Source organism: Lucilia sericata, unplaced genomic scaffold (assembly GCF_015586225.1).
Source record: "Lucilia sericata isolate MDLA Ls3-8-SP2 unplaced genomic scaffold, ASM1558622v1 Contig000207F_arrow, whole genome shotgun sequence".
Classification (NCBI taxonomy): Eukaryota; Metazoa; Arthropoda; class Insecta; order Diptera; family Calliphoridae; genus Lucilia; species Lucilia sericata.
The window spans coordinates 197,501-218,789 of record NW_023994235.1 but is presented as its reverse complement, the minus strand read 5'-3'; the positions used below and the strand labels follow the sequence as shown (position 1 = coordinate 218,789).

General features: G+C 32.4%; 5 protein-coding genes and 1 non-coding gene across 6 annotated transcripts; 2 read left to right on the top strand and 4 right to left on the bottom strand.

Annotated features, from left to right (window-relative positions):
• The first annotated feature begins 4,727 nt into the window (after positions 1 to 4,727).
• Positions 4,728 to 5,912, top strand: LOC119602081 (alcohol dehydrogenase). The gene is made up of 3 exons (XM_037953407.1): positions 4,728 to 4,965; positions 5,021 to 5,422; positions 5,496 to 5,912. Exons 1-3 carry the CDS (start codon positions 4,873 to 4,875, stop codon positions 5,790 to 5,792), a joined length of 792 nt encoding a protein of 263 aa, XP_037809335.1. The 5' UTR covers positions 4,728 to 4,872; the 3' UTR covers positions 5,793 to 5,912.
• Positions 5,913 to 5,918: 6 nt separating this feature from the next.
• Positions 5,919 to 7,691, bottom strand: LOC119602080 (probable tRNA N6-adenosine threonylcarbamoyltransferase). Its single transcript, XM_037953406.1, has 5 exons — positions 7,602 to 7,691; positions 7,394 to 7,511; positions 6,858 to 7,337; positions 6,467 to 6,672; positions 5,919 to 6,222 (listed from the first exon to the last, which is right to left on the bottom strand). Exons 2-5 carry the CDS (start codon positions 7,506 to 7,508, stop codon positions 5,980 to 5,982), a joined length of 1,044 nt encoding a protein of 347 aa, XP_037809334.1. The 5' UTR covers positions 7,509 to 7,511; positions 7,602 to 7,691; the 3' UTR covers positions 5,919 to 5,979.
• Positions 7,692 to 8,305: 614 nt separating this feature from the next.
• On the top strand, positions 8,306 to 12,720 carry LOC119602048 (coiled-coil domain-containing protein 186). The gene is made up of 9 exons (XM_037953375.1): positions 8,306 to 9,128; positions 9,770 to 9,982; positions 10,049 to 10,168; positions 10,239 to 10,302; positions 10,362 to 10,516; positions 10,590 to 10,732; positions 10,800 to 10,980; positions 11,515 to 12,414; positions 12,487 to 12,720. Exons 1-9 carry the CDS (start codon positions 8,457 to 8,459, stop codon positions 12,559 to 12,561), a joined length of 2,523 nt encoding a protein of 840 aa, XP_037809303.1. The 5' UTR covers positions 8,306 to 8,456; the 3' UTR covers positions 12,562 to 12,720.
• On the bottom strand, positions 11,216 to 11,288 carry Trnam-cau. The gene has a single exon. It is a non-coding gene; the product is annotated as a tRNA-Met (tRNA).
• A 258-nt stretch (positions 12,721 to 12,978) lies between the features above and the next one.
• On the bottom strand, positions 12,979 to 13,987 carry LOC119602049. The gene is made up of 2 exons (XM_037953377.1): positions 13,535 to 13,987; positions 12,979 to 13,458 (listed from the first exon to the last, which is right to left on the bottom strand). The coding sequence occupies exons 1-2, from the start codon at positions 13,712 to 13,714 to the stop codon at positions 13,072 to 13,074; spliced, it is 567 nt and encodes a 188-aa protein (XP_037809305.1). The 5' UTR covers positions 13,715 to 13,987; the 3' UTR covers positions 12,979 to 13,071.
• A 5,653-nt stretch (positions 13,988 to 19,640) lies between these two features.
• Positions 19,641 to 20,800, bottom strand: LOC119602044. Its single transcript, XM_037953371.1, has 2 exons — positions 20,755 to 20,800; positions 19,641 to 20,674 (listed from the first exon to the last, which is right to left on the bottom strand). The coding sequence occupies exons 1-2, from the start codon at positions 20,798 to 20,800 to the stop codon at positions 19,641 to 19,643; spliced, it is 1,080 nt and encodes a 359-aa protein (XP_037809299.1).
• Between the last annotated feature and the right edge of the window lie 489 nt (positions 20,801 to 21,289).

The window sequence follows — 21,289 nt, the reverse complement described above, 5'->3', positions numbered from 1 at the left end:
TCTAGTTCAGTTCTAGTTCAGTTCTAGTTCAGTTCTAGTTCAGTTCTAGTTCAGTTCTAGTTCAGTTCTAGTCAGTTCTAGTTCAGTTCTAGTTCAGTTCTAGTTCAGTTCTAGTTCAGTTCTAGTTCAGTTCTAGTTCAGTTCTAGTTCAGTTCTAGTTCAGTTCTAGTTCAGTTCTAGTTCAGTTCTAGTTCAGTTCTAGTTCAGTTCTAGTTCAGTTCTAGTTCAGTTCTAGTTCAGTTCTAGTTCAGTTCTGATACAGTTGTCGTTAAGTTCTAGTACAGTTCCTGTTCAGTCCTAGGTTCAGTCCAAGTTCAGCTCTAGTTCAGTTCGAGTTCAGTTCGAGTTCAGTTCTAGTTCAGTTCTAGTTGAATTCTAGTTCAGTTCTAGTTCAGTTCTAGTTTAGCTCAGTTCAATTCTAGTTCAGTTCTAGTTCAGTTCTAGTTCAGTTCTAGTTCAGTTCTAGCTCAGTTCTAGTTCAGTTCTAGTTCAGTTCTAGTTCAGTTCTAGTTCAGTTCTAGTTCAGTTCTAGTTCAGTTCTAGTTCAGTTCTAGTTTAGTTCTAGTTCAGTTCTAGTTCAGTTCTAGTTCAGTTCTAGTTCAGTTCTAGTTCAGTTCTAGTTCAGTTCTAGTTCAGTTCTAGTTAAGTTCTAGTTAAGTTCTAGCTCAGTTCTAGTTCAGTTCTAGTTCAGTTCTAGTTCAGTTCTAGTTCAGTTCTAGTTCAGTTCTAGTTCAGTTCTAGTTCAGTTCTAGTTCAGTTCTAGTTCAGTTCTAGCTCAGTTCTAGCTCAGTTCTAGCTCAGTTCTAGTTCAGTTCTAGTTCAGTTCTAGTTCTAGTTCAGTTCTAGTTCAGTTCTAGTTCAGTTCTAGTTCAGTTCAGTTCTAGTTCCGTTCTAGTTCAGTTCAGTTCTAGTTCAGTTCTAGTTCAGTTCTAGTTCAGTTCTAGTTCAGTTCTAGTTCAGTTCTAGTTCAGTTCTAGCTCAGTTCTAGTTCAGTTCTAGTTCAGTTCGTGTTCAGTTCTAGTTCAGTTCTAGCTCAGTTCTAGTTCAGTTCTAGTTCAGTTCTAGTTCAGTTCTAGCTCAGTTCTAGTTCAGTTCTAGTTCAGTTCTAGTTCAGTTCTAGTTCAGTTCTAGTTCAGTTCTAGTTCAGTTCTAGTTCAGTTCTAGTTCAGTTCTAGTTCAGTTCTAGTTCAGTTCTAGTTCAGTTCTAGTTCAGTTCTAGTTCAGTTCTAGTTCAGTTCTAGTTCAGTTCTAGTTCAGTTCTAGTTCAGTTCTAGTTCAGTTCTAGTTCAGTTCTAGTTCAGTTCTAGTTCAGTTCTAGTTCAGTTCTAGTTCAGTTCTAGTTCAGTTCTAGTTCAGTTCTAGTTCAGTTCTAGTTAGTTCTAGTTCAGTCTAGTTCAGTTCAGTTCTAGTTCAGTTCTAGTTCAGTTCTAGTTCAGTTCTAGCCTTCAGTTCTAGTTCAGTTCTAGCTCAGTTCTAGTTCAGTTCTAGTTCAGTGCTAGTTCAGTATCTAGTTCAGTCTAGTTCAGTTCCAGTTCATTTCAGTTCTAGTTCAGTTCTAGTTCAGTTCTAGTTCAGTTGTCTAGGTCAGTTCTAGTTCAGTCTAGCCCTCAGTTCTAGTAGTTCTAGCTCAGTTCTAGTTCAGTTCTAGATTCAGTTCTAGTTCATTCTAGCTCAGTTCTAGCTCAGTTCTAGCTCAGTTCTTAGTTCAGTTCTAGTTATAGTTCTAGTTCTAGTTCAGTTCTACGTTCAGTTCTAGTTACAGTTCAGTCTAGTTCCTTCTAGTTCTAGTTCTCCGTTCCTAGTTCACGTTATAGTTCAGTTCTAGTTCAGTTCTAGTTCAGTTCTAGTCAGTTCTAGTTCAGTTCTAGTTCAGTTCTAGTTCAGTCAGTTCTAGTTCAGTTCTAGCTCAGTTCTAGTTCAGTTCTAGTTCAGTTCGTGTTCAGTTCTAGTTCAGTTCTAGCTCAGTTCTAGTTCAGTTCTAGTTCAGTTCTAGTTCAGTTCTAGCTCAGTTCTAGTTCAGTTCTAGTTCAGTTCTAGTTCAGTTCTAGTTCAGTTCTAGTTCAGTTCTAGTTCAGTTCTAGTTCAGTTCTAGTTCAGTTCTAGTTCAGTTCTAGTTCAGTTCTAGTTCAGTTCTAGTTCAGTTCTAGTTCAGTTCTAGTTCAGTTCTAGTTCTGTTCTAGTTCAGTTCTAGTTCAGTTCTAGTTCAGTTCTAGTTCAGTTCTAGTTCAGTTCTAGTTCAGTTCTAGTTCAGTTCTAGTTCAGTTCTAGTTCAGTTCTAGTTCAGTTCTAGTTCAGTTCAGTTCAGTTCAGTTCTAGTTCAGTTCTAGTTCAGTTCTAGTTCAGTTCTAGTTCAGTTCTAGCTCAGTTCTAGTTCAGTTCTAGTTCAGTTCTAGTTCAGTTCTAGTTCAGTTCTAGTTCAGTTCTAGTTCAGTCTAGTTCAGTTCTAGTCAGTTCTAGTTCAGTTCTAGTCAGTTCTAGCTCAGTTCTAGCTCAGTTCTAGTTCAGTTCTAGTTCAGTTCTAGTTCAGTTCTAGTTCAGTTCTAGTTCAGTTCTAGTTCAGTTCTAGTTCAGTTCTAGTTCAGTTCTAGTTCAGTTCTAGTTCAGTTCTAGTTCAGTTCTAGTTCAGTTCTAGTTCAGTTCTAGTTCAGTTCTAGTTCAGTTCTAGTTTCAGTTCTAGTTCAGTTTCTAGTTCAGTTCTAGTTCAGTTCTAGTTCAGTTCTAGTTCAGTTCTAGTTCAGTTCTAGTTCAGTTCTAGTTCAGTTCTAGTTCAGTTCTAGTTCAGTTCTAGTTCAGTTCTAGTTCAGTTCTAGTTCAGTTCTAGTTCAGTTCTAGTCAGTTCAGTCAGTCTAGTTCAGTTCTAGTTCAGTTCTAGTTCAGTTTCTAGTTCAGTTCTAGTTCAGTTCTAGTTCAGTTCTAGTTCAGTTCTAGTTCAGTTCTAGTTCAGTTCTAGTTCAGTTCTAGTTCAGTTCTAGTTCAGTTCTAGTTCAGTTCTAGTTCAGTTCTAGTTCAGTTCTAGTTCAGTTCTAGTTCAGTTCTAGTTCAGTTCTAGTTCAGTTCTAGTTCAGTTCTAGTTCAGTTCTAGTTCAGTTCTAGTTCAGTTCTAGTTCAGTTCTAGTTCAGTTCTAGTTCAGTTCTAGTTCAGTTCTAGCTCAGTTCTAGCTCAGTTCTAGTTCAGTTCTAGTTCAGTTCTAGTTCAGTTCTAGTTCAGTTCTAGTTGAGTTCTAGTTCAGTTCTAGTTCAGTTCTAGTTCAGTTCTAGTTCAGTTCTAGTTCAGTTCAGTTCAGTTCTAGTTGTCAGTTCTAGTTCAGTTCTTTAGTTCAGTTCTAGTTCAGTTCTAGTTCAGTTCTAGTTCAGTTCTAGCTCAGTTCTAGCTCAGTTCTAGTTCAGTTCTAGTTCAGTTCGAGTTCAGTTCTAGTTCAGTTCTAGTTCAGTTCTAGCTCAGTTCTAGTTCAGTTCTAGTTCAGTTCTAGTTCAGTTCTAGCTCAGTTCTAGTTCAGTTCTAGTTCAGTTCTAGTTCAGTTCTAGTTCAGTTCTAGTTCAGTTCTAGTTCAGTTCTAGTTCAGTTCTAGTTCAGTTCTAGTTCAGTTCTAGTTCAGTTCTAGTTCAGTTCTAGTTCAGTTCTAGTTCAGTTCTAGTTCAGTTCTAGTTCAGTTCTAGTTCAGTTCTAGTTCAGTTCTAGTTCAGTTCTAGTTCAGTTCTAGTTCAGTTCTAGTTCAGTTCTAGTTCAGTTCTAGTTCAGTTCTAGTTCAGTTCTAGTTCAGTTCTAGTTCAGTTCTAGTTCAGTTCTAGTTCAGTTCTAGTTCAGTTCTAGTTCAGTTCTAGTTCAGTTCTAGTTCAGTTCTAGTTCAGTTCTAGTTCAGTTCTAGTTCAGTTCTAGTTCAGTTAGTTCAGTTCTAGTTCAGTTCTAGTTCAGTTCTAGTTCAGTTCTAGTTCAGTTCTAGTTCAGTTCTAGTTAGTTCTAGTTGTATTACTTGCTATAAAGGGAATGGAACTAGAGAAAGTTAACCTGATGGTCGGGAAAATCCCATACGGTGACTTGGAATAGGTGAACGATGGCTAGGATCATGAAGTGAAACGCTGAATGAGTTTCTGTCTCATTTACAGGCGTTCATCGAATTTAGATCCAAATATCTTGCAAACTGAAACTCTGATTGTAAAATTCTAAGGAACTTTGTCCAGGAGGATTATCGGACCATAATTCCTTTCAAAATAATGAAAATGCATATTTTCCAAATAATAATAAAAATATTATCTGCAAAAAAACTTTAATTCTCAATTAACACAGAAGAATATAACTGCAGCCGTCCAACTCATTTTAATTCAATTTCAAAAACAATTGAGTGAAAATTACTTTAAGTAGAGCGACAGTGGTTAAAATATTACACTTAATTTTAAAACTATATTAAAAATTCCTCTTAGTAACTGTAATCAGAGGTTAAACATTTTGTTAAAAAAGTTCAACAAAACACAGTTAACTAGACACTGTAAATAAAACCAAATAAATGTATTTCTTCTTATGAAAAAATTAAACAAAAACTACAAAAATTCAACAGCTCATTGAACGGGGAGAGTAATCATTACAATTTGAAATTAATATCTACAACTACACCTGTAATGTATGGTTACATGTTATGAAAAGTTAAGTAATCTTTACGAATATGCAAAAAAAAACAATGGGGGAATATCAAATAACACTCTTGGAAAAAGATATATAAAATCGACCTCAATTGTATATTTTAACCGCATTTTAAGTTGAACGCCAACGCAACAAAGACCAAACTGGATTGCTATTTTAATATTTGGCGTTTGAAGACAATACAAAGAGAGGAAAAGGATATACATTTAAAAATCGTGGAAAGTATTAAATACAAGATGGCTTTTAAGGGAAAACATGCTATAGTAACAGGCGGTGCCAATGGCATAGGCTTACAAGTGGTTAAACAATTGCTAATGCATGATGTACATGTAAGTTGAAGATTTTAATGAAACTGAATAAAATTTAATGGGAGTTTTATTACAGAAAGTGGCCATAATAGATTTACAGGACAACTTGGAAGAGATAGTTATTTTAAGAGCTGCCTTTCCAGCTCAACACTTGTTGTTAATCAAAATGGATGTGGCCAATGCTAAGGGTATTGAGGCTACCTATGAGGAAATTTTAAAAACTTTTGGCCATTTGGATATAGTGGTTAATGTGGCTGGTCTTTTCAACGATCAAGATGTTCAACGTACTTTAATGGTAAACTTGGGTGGCATGATTAATTCCAGTTTAAATGCCATGAAAGCAATGAGTAAGGAAAAGGGTGGCAAAGGAGGCTTAATATGCAACATGGCCTCAGTGGTGGGTTTAGATCCCATGTTTTTGGTGCCAATATATGCGGCCACAAAGGCAGGAATTATTAATTTTACTCGCTGCTTGGGAGTAAGTAAAATTTTGTAATTTCTTTTAATTATTGAGTACAAGAGTTCATTGTTTTTTGTTTTTAATTATGAAGAAAGAAATTTATTACCAACGTCATGGTGTTAAGTTTATAACAGTTTGTCCAGGCGCTACCATTACCGATATGTTTACCAATTTCACTGAAAAAATGCTATTTCCAGAAATGAGTGATGAATCGTATTTGGTATTAGATCGTTTAAATAAACAAAGTGCTGCTGATGTTTCACGCTGTATTTTAAGTGCTTTGGAGAAACAAGAAAATGGCTCTGTTTATATTATAGAGGGAAAACGTTTGTTTCCCATTGATATGAAACGTTATTGGACGGGTATAGAGAAGGAATTAAATGAATAAGAGGTGTACGAAAGATAATTATTTCTTTTCAAATGTGATAGCAAATAAGAAGCTTAATAATTTTATGATTTCATTTTTAAAATAAATATTTACATACCTGTTATTGTTCTTTTTAAAATATCTTGATTGTTGTTTATCTTGATAGAGAAGTCCTTTATTATAAAAAAATATGTTAACTGTTGTTGATTTAGTCATCTCGCCAGGTTACCAACACCTCATCGGTGCGATATCTTTGTGTTACAAAAGAATCTTCGAACTCCATTCGAGTGCCTGCCTTAAACATTTCGGCGCCAGCATGTGCTATCATTAAGCCATTATCTATGCAATAACGTTCATCGGTGGCAAATAGTTTACCACCTCTTTCTTCACACATAATACGCATCATATCCTGTAGACGTTCATTACAGCCTACACCACCCACGATAAGTACCTTTAAATTAAGTTAAAAATATAAAATTTAAAGTAAATGGGTCTTGATTTAGATCGATGTTTGCGAACGTGTTGAGAGTATATTCTTATTATTAATTTATCAACTAGTTTATAGTCTAGTATATAGTCTATATATAGTCTAGTATAGTCTAATCTACGGTCTAGTTTATAGTCTACTTTATAGTCTATAGTCTAGTACATAGTTTATTCTATAATTTAGTTTATAGTCTAGTCTATATATTTACCTCATTTGATTCGCAATGAGCCATGGCTCTTTCTGTAATCTCAACTAACATGGCAAATATGGTCTCTTGTAGGGAATAACATAGATCAGCTTTGGTATATTCTGGTTCTTCAGGTTCATCAGCCTTTTTACGTTTATTGCGCCTTTTCGAGGGATCGGCAATTTCTTCAATGTGTGAAAGTATGCCAGAAAAGCTAACATCCATACCTGCAATGAAATAAAATTCATAATATTAACCTGCAAAAAATTATTGTTATTCTTAAGCCGTACTTAGCTCATGAATTAAAAAATCTTATGCAAAGTTTGCTAGTAGCCAAATATCGCATGTAGGATAATTACAACTTATGAATCTTATCCTTAATTGTATAACTTGTTCTCAACTTTCTACTTACCTTTTACCACATAGGGCAGCTTAACAAACTGTTTACCCTCCTTGGCCAATTGTTCGATATTATAACCAGGACTAGGATCATTCGACAGCTTAATAATCCTGGCAAAACGATCTAAACAATTTCCTACAGCAATATCAATAGTCTCACCAAAAATACGATAACGTTTATTTGAGTAGGCAATCACTTGGGTGTTACCACCACTAACATACAAAACAATGGGATTTTTGGCTCCCGTAATAAAGCGTCCCATTTCTATGTGGCCAATACAGTGATTAACACCCAGCAAAGGTTTTTGCCACAGCAAAGATAGAGTACGCGCTACAATGGCGCCAACTAATAAAGGTGGCGCCATACCCGGCCCCTTCGTATAACAAATAACATCTAAATCGGCGGCAGTCATTTGTGCAGTTTTTAAAGCTTCCTTGATTAACTCCAAAATTTGTTCGCGATGATGTTTGGCCGTTTCCTTGGGTAGGAAGCCTTTAATAAAATGTAAATGATGAAATTCTTACATTAAAAAAAAATGAAAAAAATACCTTCACCCGGTGGCGTTATGTAGGTTTTTCTGACATTAGCCAAAACTTCTCCATCTTTGGTAATGCCTATACCAATTTTATTGGCACTGCCTTCTATACCTAGAGCACAAACCATTTTCTGTATTTTTGTAAATTATTTATTATTAAACTTTTATTAATTTAAGAAAATAAGCAACAATTGGTGAAATTTTTCAAAACAACAACTCACATTTGTTTGGCAGCTGTTTTTTCCTTTAGTTTTTCTTACACTTTACAACACTGTATTTTACAGCTGTTTCTAGGGCGTGTTTACACTTTGGCGAATGCTTGCAATTTCTGTTATATTTAAAAGACATTAAACATTTTTTTGGAATTAATAAAGATTTAAGAGCTGTTTTGTACATTATTCGCTTTTTATCGTTATTAAACTGAAAATCGTATTTCAGAACGATAAAACAGTTTTTTTCTTTGTGGAAAGCTCTAAGAAAATGGTTACTTTTTTCGACTGTTTCGGAGATAAAGTTTTCAAAATATTCCCTGTTAAATAGTAGTACTATATTCCCTATTTTATGAATTATATTCCGTGTTGTAATGTATTTTAAAAACCTTATCGAATTTGGTCCTATATAGGCCTTAGTACACGAATTTCAAATATTTTAAAAACTTTATATAAATTGTTTAAATGACTTTCAATAAATCGAAATTTCTACATTTTCCCCTCTTTGGTAGTTTTTTTTTTCTAATTTTAGCCATTTGCTCTGTGTGATGATGAATCACAATTGTTTAATACATATAAAATAAATTTTAAAATTCAATAAAAATGTATTTAAAAAGCACAAATGGCAACACTATACAAATGCCAGAAAATCTCGCTAATAAATAAATTGACGTTTTTATCGCTGAATTCCTAAGAGCAAATGCTGAATTAGCAACACTGCTATCAAAAGAATTCGGTGAAATTTTTTACAATAAACAATCACGTAGAAAAAAAAAACATAAAAATGCAATTAATTAAATAAACAAATAAAATTATTAAATTTAATAATAAATTTAAAACACTAGATAAGTTAAAGTAACTGAAAACATGGAAAGAGAAGAATTTATAAATAATATCACAAAATGTGATGAAAATCTTGAAAAACAACATTCCATACAAAGTGAACAAAAACAATTAACGTCAGCAGATATTTCTGCAACAGACGTTCATCTGCTAAGGGGGGAACAAGTGGAGCAGCCATCAACGGGAAAAGAAATAATGAATGAAGAAAGTTTTAATGATAACACCACAACAGTTAATGTTGTAAATACCACTCAAATTCCCGCAAATACCGAAGAAGTACAAAAATCAATAACGTCTGTCATTAATGGAAAAGTAGAGGAGGGTGATGAAACGGTCACAATAACAAAAGCAACAAATTCACAAGAGAATGTCTCAAATGCCAACAACAGCAACGAAAGCAACAAACATGATGTGGGTGAAGGCAATGGCCAAACTAAACCAACAAGTGTTTCTACCTCTTCGTCTGTAAACAATTCTCCCTCTGTCCGTTACTCCGATTTGACAGAAAAGCATGATGAAGTTATGGAGGTAAATAATGCAAAAGTACAACATGAAGATTGTGATTTGAAATTACAACAACAAATGTTACAATACGAACAACAAATGGAACAGTTAAAAGCTGCTTTGCAGCAAAAAGACAATATGATTACACTGTTCCAAAGAGAAAATGCCATTTTGGAAAAGGAAAAAGAGGCGGTAAGTTAAACTCTCCATCTTTCTATGAACCACTTCATCAAGGTTCTAGTTCAGTTTTAGTTCAGTTCTAATTCAGTTCTAGTTCAGTTCTAGTTCAGTTCTAGTTCAGTTCTAGTTCAGTTCTAGTTCAGTTCTAGTTCAGTTCTAGTTCAGTTCTAGTTCAGTTCTAGTTCAGTTCTAGTTCAGTTCTAGTTCAGTTCTAGTTCAGTTCTAGTTCAGTTCTAGTTCAGTTCTAGTTCAGTTCTAGTTCTAGTTCAGTTCTAGTTCAGTTCTAGTTCAGTTCTAGTTCAGTTCTAGTTCAGTTCTAGTTCAGTTCTAGTTCAGTTCTAGTTCAGTTCTAGTTCAGTTCTAGTTCAGTTCTAGTTCAGTTCTAGTTCAGTTCTAGTTCAGTTCTAGTTCAGTTCTAGTTCAGTTCTAGTTCAGTTCTAGTTCAGTTCTAGTTCAGTTCTAGTTCAGTTCTAGTTCAGTTCTAGTTCAGTTCTAGTACAGTTCTAGTTCAGTTCTAGTTCAGTTCTAGTTCAGTTCTAGTTCAGTTCTAGTTCAGTTCTAGTTCAGTTCTAGTTCAGTTCTAGTTCAGTTCTAGTCCAGTTCTAGTTCAGTTCTAGTTTAGTTCTAGCTTCATCAATACATTATACTTTCAGTTTCGGAAAGAAAAAGATCTTGCCAATAAAGAAAAAGAGTCCACAGTCATAAAGTTTGCCATGAAAGAAAAATCCGTAATAGATGCCAAAAAAGAAAAGGAAATGGTGGAAAAGCAACTGGCCGATGCTAGGAAAGAAATCAAAAACTACACCACCAAGTTTCAGGCATTAAATGAAGAAAAGTCTCGTGTTACTTATCTAATGGATGAAAAGGTAAAATAATAAAAAAATCCTACATATTTAAAAAAATTAATATTGAAAATATCAATACAACAATAGTGCAATGAAGTACGTAAATACCAAAGAGAATGTGAAAAACTTAAAACCGATTATGGGCACTTGGAATCAAAACTAAAGTATCATATGAACAAATTAAATATGGAAACCGAAGCTAAATTGGTAAGTAGTTGTTATACAAAAAGAAAACACCTATAAAAGTATTTAAATTTACTTTGTTTTTACTTAAAAGGCTTTGGAAAAGAAATTGGAAGAAGAAAAGAATGCTCCCAATAAATTGGAAGAGAAAGCTAATGGTAAGTTTCACGGAAAGTAATACAATTTTGTAATTTTCATTAATGGAAATATATTTTAGAAAAATTAAAAATTGAATTTGAGGCACAAACCATTTTATTGAAACATGAAATTTCCAATAAAACCGAACAATTAGATAAATTGTTTAAAGAGTGTGAAGTACAGAAGGAAAACATTAAGCAACTGCAAGAACAGTTAAATAAGGAAACTCAAGAGGTAATAAATAATAAGCTGGTGGTAGTTTTCATTTAAAAAATTTATAATATTTCTTTATTGTTAATTTTATAAGAAAAATCAATTGCTCAGCAGCTTTAATAGTCTTCAGGAAGAACACAATCATATACAAAATTCTTACAGTGAAGAAATGTTAAATTCTGCCAAATTACGTGGTCAATTGGAGGAGTTGCAGGTGTTGAAAACCCAAAATACTTTGTAAGTTTGGTTGTTTTATTCATTGTTTATTTATTTCATTCATTTAATTTTTCTTTGTTCATTTTAGAAACGAAGACAAAATCTTTTCTTTAACTCAGGAATTGAATGAGTGTGTACAAAAACTACAAGACAATGAACAGGATCTTCAGCAGTTACATGCTAAGGAAAAGGAATTTCTTAGTTTTAACAAGGAAATGAGTGAAAGTATTGTGGATTTACAAAATCAAATATGTTTGTTGAAATCTAAGGTGAGTTTTGAAATAAAATTAAGATTGAACTAGAACTGTATCAGAACTGAACTAGAGCTGAACCAGAACTGAATCAAAACTGAACTAGAATTGAACTAGAACAGAACTAGAACTGAAAATGAACCAGAACTGAACTAAAATTGAATTAGAACTATAGACCTTAAGATTCGAATTTAATGAAAATTAGAAAAAATATAAAATAAATATTTTAAATAAAATTTTTGCAAAAAACATATGCCCCGGGTGAGGCTCGAACTCACGACCTTAAGATTATGAGACTTACGCGCTGCCTACTGCGCCACCGAGGCTATGAATCACTCTCATGTTAATATGCTTTATAAACACAACAACTTCAACCCTAAACAACAGCACTATTGCAAAACTAAGAATTGAATAAAGAATGTTGCCACGTCGTTTTTTTTTTTTTGCAATTCAACTGAATCCCCCTGAATCTACAACCAAAAAAATGGAGATTTAGAATTATAAATTATCCTTAAAAAATGTTCTGAAACTTTGTTTTCATTTTAATTATAGGCTCAAGGCACCGCTGCCGAAAATGAATTATTGAAAAAGGAACGCTTGGAATATGATGAAAAGTATGCCGCTTTGGAAAATCAACTCAAGCAAGAACAAAATCAAAAGAACGAGGAACGTTTACTATTGGCCAAACATCTATCGGAAAAAACGAAACTTTATGAAAATACCAAAATTAAGCTGGAAAATGTTTTGGGCGACTTTGAAGCCACCAAACATAAACATGCCACTATAGTTAAAGAACTTCAAAGAGAAATTGCTAAATTTAAAAGAGCAGCCGAACAAAATGCCGATAATCATCGTACTTTTATCTGCTCCAGATGTCAAAATTCCACACAAACTAATGGTCATTACCATCAAAAGGAAAATGAGGATAAGCTAACAGCTATAGAAGCAATAGATATGAAAAGAACTCACAGCCGTCAAAGTAGTATTAGTACAACGGGAGGACAAAGTGCGGCGGGTAGTAGACGGGGTAGTGAATCTTCCGAATCGGATACCGTGACGGGACGCGAAATGGATTTTAAAGATGATAATAAGGGACCATCCAAGAAACATTTAGTTGAACGTATTTTACGTTTACAACAAGCTTCCGCAAGACAAACTGAAAAAATAGATTTTCTCGAACAGCATACTCTGTCGCTAGTCGCTGAATTGCAAAAGAAATCCAAAGTAGTGCAATATTACATGTTGCGTGACCAGGCTGGAGCCTTGACATCCTCGAAAAGTGATCAGAACAAAAGTGAATTGGCCAAATATGGTCATGGTGTTATGTCCGCCATTTATGGTGGCATTAAGGGTGTGGAAAATAAAAGCATGTCTTTGGAATTGTCGTTAGAGATTAATAAAAAACTACAAGCGGTTTTAGAGGATACACTGCTCAAGAATATTACCCTTAAGGTGAAAACAAAACTTAATAGAAATTGTTGTAACTTTTTCGCTTATCAATTTTTTTTTTGTTTTGTTTTCTAGGAAAACTTGGATGTTTTGGGTTTGGAAGTGGATAATTTAACCAGGAAACTACGTCAACTGGAGGCCAGACAATGAGCTTGATAGTTAAATGTAGTTTTTTTAAAATACATAATGTAAATGTTTTCTTTTTAAAAATTAAATGTATATTGGAGGTTATGTAGAAAAATAATGGTCAAGATGAGATTGCCAGTTAGAAAGTAATTAATTAAATAAATTCTACATTTTTTAAATGTATATAATAGAGTAATTAATAAATCTACTAAATTATTAACAGATAAATTATGGAAATTTGTGTTGCAATTTGAATTTTAAAAATAATTTTTCAAAATGAAAAAGATTCGAAAACAAAATTGTTTGAAATTCGTGAATTCTGTCGCAGAATTTTATCTTGAAAGCAAGAAACACTGTTTTTAAATAAAGTCACTTACGATGTTCGAACTTTTTCACAAAACTTTTCTTCCAGGTCAGGCCAATGAATTTATATTTGAAACATTTTTTTATTTCTTCACTTATTTTTATATATTTTTTATTTATTTCACGTTTAACACAATTTAAACAACAATACCCTTCAATAAACTAAACATTTTACAAAACACCTTCATACAACTTTTGGGCCACGGCGGAGGGTTGTCCCAAACCCATAACCATTTGTATGGTGGGTTTTTCGCCCTCCTTAGCCAAGCGCACAAATTTATTGTCATTTTCCTTAAAGTGTACCTTCATCATGGGATTCTTTTTGCCCGTCTCCTGTTCAATGAATTCTCTTAGCAAAGGAGGGAATTCCACCTCCCTGGATAATATTTTTTCACTAACTTTTTTGGTATTTTGTAAAAATTTATGTTCATCTTCTTTATCCACTAATTCATAGTCGGGTTTGTAACTGGTACTATAGATTTCAATGGGTTTGGGTAAGGTAACACCACGCCAGGTTTTTTGCACAGTAACCTTAACTTTGCGGGCGGTATCGGGTTGCTAGAAGAAAAAATAAAACAAAAGCATTCAAAATGTTTTCTAGTTAATTTTATTTAATAAAAAAATTATTTTTTACCTCATCCACAGTCTGTACTTTTAAGATTTTGAAATAGCAAGGCTCCGGGTAGCGTTGAAACATGTTGCGTATGACCAGACGTCCCACACCATAATCTTTCAAGTCTCCCACTATTTCCCACAATGTCTTACCCTTGAAATCTGTTTTACGGCCCACATATTTAATAACTGTATTTGCCATTTTATTTATTTAATTCAACAAAACGTAATTAATTCACTAATTTGTATAAAATTTCTTATGATTACGTTAATATGTTCGGCATGCAGCTGCTGCTTTTTCTTGTTAGAAAAAAGAAAAACAAATGCCAACAGCTGATCTAACGTTGCCACACTACCATAACGTTTCTACACTACTAATAATAGTGTAAAACAGCTAACGGTTTAAGCGCCAGTATCTCTTCACTTGTAAAGTTTTTCGTTATATTGTTTAATTAATTTGTGGAAAAATAAGTTAAATAATTAAGTTTGCTAAAATAAAAATGTATAAATAGGTAAAGTAAAGTGCTGGCTTCATGTGTAATATGAAATGTGAGTGCAAAAGTTATTAAAAGTGTTAAAATTTTTGCTGCAAAAGTTAGCGTCATATAAATGTTTAGTGTTGTAGGTCTTTTGTTTATGAAAAAATTAAAGTTTGTTTTTGTTTGTTTAAAAAATAAGTTAATGTATGCAAGGAAAGTGTTGTGTTTCTAATAAAAATGTTCTAGTAAAAGTGTTTTGTTAGTTTATGTGTTGTAAAAGTGTATGCCTATGTGTAAAGTGTTTATTTGGAAAAAGGTGACCTGTCTCAAGGTGGTCACCCAAGTGTCTTATCCTCGATATTGGTTGCCAATGGTCCGGAAGGTGAGTTTTTGCTATAATTTAATAATTTTACGTATTCTTATTGGTTTTTAAAAGAAAATTGGGAAATTTTCATGAAAATGCATAAAATATAATCAAATCTTAGTGCGGTCTTAGGAAAGAGTGTCGGATTTTTTGGAATTTCAAATGGAAACGCTTTGTATGGCATTTTGTTAGTTAGAGGAATAGTTCGTTTTCAACGTATAGTTGGTTAGCAATGGTTCAGACTTTAAATTATGGTCGTATTTGTCTAATTAGAGCTGTTTCAAAGTGGTCACCCAAGTGTCTTATCCTCGATATTGGTTGCCAATGGTCCGGAAGGTGAGTTTTTGCTATAATTGAATAATTTTACGTATTCTTATTGGATTTTAAAAGAAAATTGGGAAATTTTCATGAAAATGCATAAAATATAAGCAAATCTTAGTAGGGTCTTAAGGAAGAGTGTCGGATTTTTTTGGAATTTCAAATGGAAACGCTTTGTAAGGCATTTTGTTAGTTAGGATTAATTCGTTTTCAACGTATAGTTAGTAAGCAATGGTTCAGACTTTAAATTATGGTCGTATTTGTCTAATTAGAGCTGTTTCAAAGTGGTCACCCAAGTGTCTTATCCTCGATAATTGTTGCCAATGGTCTGGAAGGTGAGTTTTTGCTATAATTGAATAATTTTACGTATTCTTATTGGATTTTAAAATAAAATTGGGAAATTTTTATGAAAATGTATAAAATATAAGCAGATTTTAGTACGATCTTAGGGAAGAGTGTCGGATTTTTAGGAATTTCAAATGGAAACGCTTTGTGAGGCATTTTGTTAGTTAGGAATAATTTATTTTCAACGTATAGTTAGTTAGCAATGGTTTTGACTTTAAATTATAGTCGTGTTTGTCTAATTAGAGCTGTTTCAAAGTGGTCACCCAAGTGTCTTATCTTCGATATTGGTTGCCAATGGTCTGGAAGGTGAGTTTTTGCTATAATTGAAAAATTTTACGTATTCTTATTGGATTTTAAAATAAAATTGGGAAATTTTTATGAAAATGTATAAAATATAAGCAAATCTTAGTACGGTCTTAAGGAAGAGTGTCGGATTTTTTGGAATTTCAAATGTAAACGCTTTGTAAGGCATTTTGTTAGTTAGCATTAATTCGTTTTCATCGTATAGTTGGTTAGCAATGGTTTAGACTTTAAATTATAGTTGTGTTTGTCTAACTAGAGCTGTTTCAAAGTGGCCATCAAAGATTCTCCTAATCGTTGTTGGTTGCCAATGGTCCGGAAGGGGAGTTTTTGCTATAACTGAATAATTTTAAGAGTTCTTAATGGATTTCAAGAGGAATTTGCAAAATTTTCAATAAAATCTGTAAAAGATATACAAATCATAGTATGGTCTTAGGGAAGAGTGTCGGATTTTTAGTGATTTCAAATGGAAATGCTTTGTAAGGCAATTTATTAATTTGGAATAATTTGTTTACAACCTATAATTGGTCGGCAATAGCTTGGACTTTAAAGTAAATTAGTATTTCTCTAATTAGAGCTGTTTCAAAGTGGACATCAAAGTTTCACATCCTCGATGTTGGTTGCTTATTGTCCGGAAGGTGAGTTTTTTCTATAATTGAAAATTTTCATTAAAATGTGTAAAATATAGATAAATCTTAGTAAGGTCTTAGGTAAGAGTGTTTGATTTTTAGGAATTGTAAGGGATTTTGTTAGTTAAGAATACTTAGTTTCAACCTATAGTTAGTTAGAAATAGTTTGATCTTTAAAGTATAGTTGTATTGGTCTAATTAGAGCTGTTTCAAAGTGGACATCAATGTTTCTTATCCTCGATGTTGGTTGCTTTTGGTCCGGAAGGTGAGTTTTTGCTATAATTGAATAATTGTACACATTCTTATTGGATTTTAAAGGAAAATTGGGAAATTTTTAAAAAAATGTATAAAATATAAGCAAATCTTAGTACGGCCTTGGGGAAGAGTGTTTGAATTTTAGAAGTTCCAAATGGAAATGCTTTGTAGGGCATTTTGTTTGTTAGGAATAATTTGTTTTCAACGTATAGATAGTTAGCAATAGTTTGGTTTCTATGTATAGTAGTATTTGACTAATCAGCGCTGTTTCAAAGTGGGCATCAAAGTTTCCCATCCTCGATGTTGGTTGCTTATGGTCCGGTGGGTGAGTTTTTGCTATAATTGAACAATTTTATATATTCTTATTGGATTTGAAAAGAAAATTGGGAAATTTTCATAAAAATGTAAAAAAATATAAGTCAATTCCAATACGGCCTTAGGGAAGAGTGTTTGATTTTTAGGAACTTCAAGTGGAATAGTTTTGTAAGGTATTTTGTTAGATATGATTAATTTGTTTTCAAAAGTTTAACCTCGAAGTGATCAATACTTCTTCCTTGTTTTTAGTTGTCAATGATCCGGAAGGAGAATTTTACTACAACTGAGTAATTATAAATATACTTAATGAAATTTGAAAGAAATTGGAACAATGTTCGTTAAAATTTATAAATTAAAGCAAATGTTGATAGAAGCTTAGAACAGACAGTTGTGATTTGTTGGATTTCAAAAGTTAATGGTCCGGAAGATGAAATTATGATATAATTAGATTATTTTAACTCTTGTTGATAAAATTTAAAATAAATTGCGATTTTTTGCTTTTAGCTATTGAAAATATAAAAAAAAGTTGAGATGACATTAGGGAGGCTATTGGTATTTGTAGAATTTCGCGTAAAAATATTTTGTTAGGCATTTTGTTATTTAAATATTGTTTGGTTTCAATGTATAGTTGAAGATGAGTATAGTAGTATTCTAATTAGAAATATTTTGAAGAAATTTCCTCAAGATTTCGTTATTAAATTAAGGCTTTAGAAGATTTCCCAAGAGATTTTGTTTTACATTTCATAATTTTTGTTTTTTGTTCTAAAAATGTTATAATTTTTATTTATTTTCTTTTTAGCCAAAGTGTTTATAAGAAAAAAAGTGGCCTGTCGTGAAGTGTCCACTAAGTGTTTCATCCTCGATGTTAGATGCAATTGGTCCGGATGGTGAGTTTTTGATATTGTTTTATAACTATACAAAACTAATAATTTTGATTTTTTTTTAGCCAATGCAGTTATAAGAAAAAAGTCCCTACCGTATAGGGTCTATCAAAATGTTTGATCCTCGATGTCAATTGCAAATGGTCCGGAAGGTGAGTTATTGTTAAAATTCAAATACATATTAATTTTTATGAACAAATTTGTATATCACAAGCTTATGCTTTACACTAAATACAGATGAAACCTTCAAAGTTTCATTTAAAGAAAGTGTAAAAAGTCTACTGGTAAAACAAGGTCTTTTAGAGACACAATCGTTCCAGAACCAATTTTTATTAATCTCTTCTTGTGCTGCGAACTCAAATTCCTTCAAGATCACCCAACATTCTTCCAATCAATTTAGTTTTCTTCGATTTTTTATAAAATCACAATAGAATTCAATAACTTTTAATTTATATTTACTTCTTTATCCATCTTTTTTATTTATATTTTATAATTTCAAAGAATTATAATTTTTCTTTTAAAACCTCCTCTGTTGTTTTCTATTTGTTTTAATAAAATGTAAACAAACATCAGCTGTTTGTTTAACTTTCTTGGTCGTAATTACACTCCTAGGCGTATTTACACAAACTCGTACTTACACCAGTTAAGACGTAAAAATACATCTCTGCAATAGCCTAGCCGTGTTTACATGTCAACCAACAAAAAAATAACACTTCTGTATTTCCTAGTCGTAGTTACAAAACGGAAACCTGTTAGAAGGCAGGAAATTCCTATTTGAAATTCAAATATTTGAATTTTTGTCGTATTTACACCGTGAAAATGTGTATTTATTAGAGGAAATCATGTTTAGCAAAGGAAATGGACGTTTTAAAGCACGGAAATTAAAGGAAATTAACGTCTACAAGGGTATATGGTTAAAATATATGAAAAAAATTAATTTTTAAGGGAAATTTAAAAATAAATTAATAAAAAAATAAGGAGACAAGTGAAAAAATTAGGTAAATTGTTATAAAAAAATTTAAAAATTATGTATTTTATAAACAAATTTCGTTAACTTAGTTGTTATAAACTAACAGTCGGTTTCTCTAAATGTGAAATAACATTTTCATTTTTAAAAATATATTGAAAACAACAAAAATCTAGTTTTTAATACATTTATAAGAAAGAGCATGTTGTTTCGACATTGTGAAACAGGCAGTAAATTAAATTTTTTGATAAACAATTATAAATAAGAGGAGAAATCTTAATGTGTAATTTGAAAAGCATTTTTCCAAATTTTATATTACAAAGAAAAAACAATCAAAATAATATTAATGTTTAATTAAAAATTTGGAAAATATTTCTTGAAATATCATATTTTAAACGTACTGTAGTATTTATCAGTAATTTTTTACTTTTTTTATAATTAATCTGCATTTTGAACAAATAGCTCACTTTAGTGCAATGGATTTTTATGTCTACATTTTCTTCCACATTCTTCTCATCCACTTTTTTTTTTTAAATTTCATAAAATTCTAGAAATTGCTTAAAGCTACAGGTTTCTAGACCAAATTTTCCTTGATTTAATTTCACAATTTAAATATATTTTTTATTTATTTAATAAAGTACAATGTTAGAACATTAATATTAATAGGGAACATATAAAAGTAAATTAAATTTTTTGAAAAAACAAAAAATATAAATAAGAGGAAAAATCTTCATATGTAATTTGAAAAGTATTTTTCCAAATTTTATATTACAAAAAAAAAAATTACAAAATAATATTAATGTCTTAATAAAAAATTTGGAAAATATTACTTGAAATTTTATATTTTAAACATATTTATCAGTAATTTTTTACTTTTTTTATAATTAATCTGAATTTTGAACAAATAGCTTTACGTTCACTTTAGTGCAACGGATTTTTATTTCTAAATTTTTCTTCAAAATTCTCTTCATCCACTGACTAATAATTTTTTTCAAATTTCATACGGTTCTGGAAATTGCTCAAAGCTACAGGTTTCTAAACCAAATTTTCCTTGATTTAACTTAACAGTATAATTTAAGGGTCTTATTCATAAACTTTTATCAAAGGTTTATAAATCAAATTTTCATACAAAAATTGTACTATAAACCTTTGATAAATGTTTATGAATAAGGCAGTAAGTTTTTATTTATTCAAATACAGTACAATGTTAGAACATTAATATTAATAGGGAACATATAAAAATATCATTCTTTACTAAAAGATCTTTTGTTTATCTCAATATGGTTGTTCATTTCTATTCGAACGTTTCGATTTCTTCGGACGCCTATCTATAGAAGAATGTCCTGACGGACCACCACTATGTTGAGAATGCTCAAATGGTTGGGCATCTTCATAGGAATCATCATCACCTGAATTACTTTGCGCACTTTCGTGCAGCTCGAAAGTAGCATGAGCCGCTGCTTTTGAGGCATTCACTTGAGCTTCTGCTGCAGCTGAAGAAGCCTTAAGTGTAGCCTCTTTTGTTGCTTCGTAATCTATGCTGGCCTGCTTCAGTTGTTCCTCCACTTGCTCTAATCTTGTTTTGGCTTGACCTACCATCGCTGATTGAGAGGCAAGTTGATTGGATACTTCCTGAGCAGCTTGATCAGCATGTTCGGCTACAGCTTTAGCATTATTGAGTGCGGCTGTTAGCACGGAAATATGATTATGAGCCGACTGAGCTGTCTGCTGAGCGTACTTGGTAGCCACTTTAGCGGCCTGTAGTTGCTCTAGTTCTCGTGAGAGTGCTCTTTGGGCATTTGCTGCTTGGTGCTGTAATTCCTCTAACAGCACCTGTTTACCTTCTAAAGCTGCTTGGGCGGTGGCCGCCGCTTGAGAAGCAGCCTGAGCTAAACTATTTTTGGCCAAAAATGCCGCCTGTTTGGCAGCAGCATGTTGCGAGGCTACAGCAGTATAAGCTTGATTGGCAGAACCTTGTGCTATTGAACGCAAACCACTGCCTATGCTGTAACCCGACTTATGACCACTGGAGGGTGGTTCACTAGCTAAATGATAAGAAGGTGCATTAGAGGGATGACCAGATCCTCCACTCGAGGAGCTTAATTTGTATTCATAGTAATTATTGTCATATTTGTTGTCCACTGAACCACTACCACCCCCACCGGCAGCTTCATGTTCTGCAATTGAGTGCGACTCTTGAGGCTCAAATAGCGCACCATTACTATGTGAATGGCCAGCGTGTGTTTGATACGTACTATAACCATTACGTTTTGTCAGACGTCCCACTGTTTCTTGAGAACAGTGCAGAGCTAAAATAATAATTTAGTTAGAAATCTCTTTTAATCTTTAGTTTCCCCATATACGCAAAGCAGAACTGACCACAACTTACCTAAGATGACGCAGGCTATTATATGTATTTTAATCCCGTTATACATTACTATTCAACAATAATTTATGGAATGTCCACCACTAGCTTGTTATACATCAATTTTATACCGCGGTAATGTAAACATACATACCTTAAGTTAGTCAACCGTCAATTTTTCCATGTCCAATATTTTGTTAGCATGTTGGTAATGCTTTTAAGCCAACTTAAATACTCGATGTTTGGGGAAAAATAAAGTTTGAAAAGAAATTTTCACTTGTTGGTCTATTGTAGCTGTAGCTGTCTATCTTTCATAAAAATTAATTGATTATTTGCGGAAGTTTTTGTTTATAGGTGTTTGGCACGTATGTATTTTTAATAGTGGGTCTATAAAAGTAGGAGTTTTTGCTTACAAATAGAGATTGTTATTGTTAACATGGTGAAGAAGTTACAACTTAAACTTTATCAATTTACAAATTGATAAAGTGTAAAATTTTGCTATTAATTGAGAGTTTTGTCCTGCGATAAGGGAATTATTTGTATTATTTAACAATGCCTC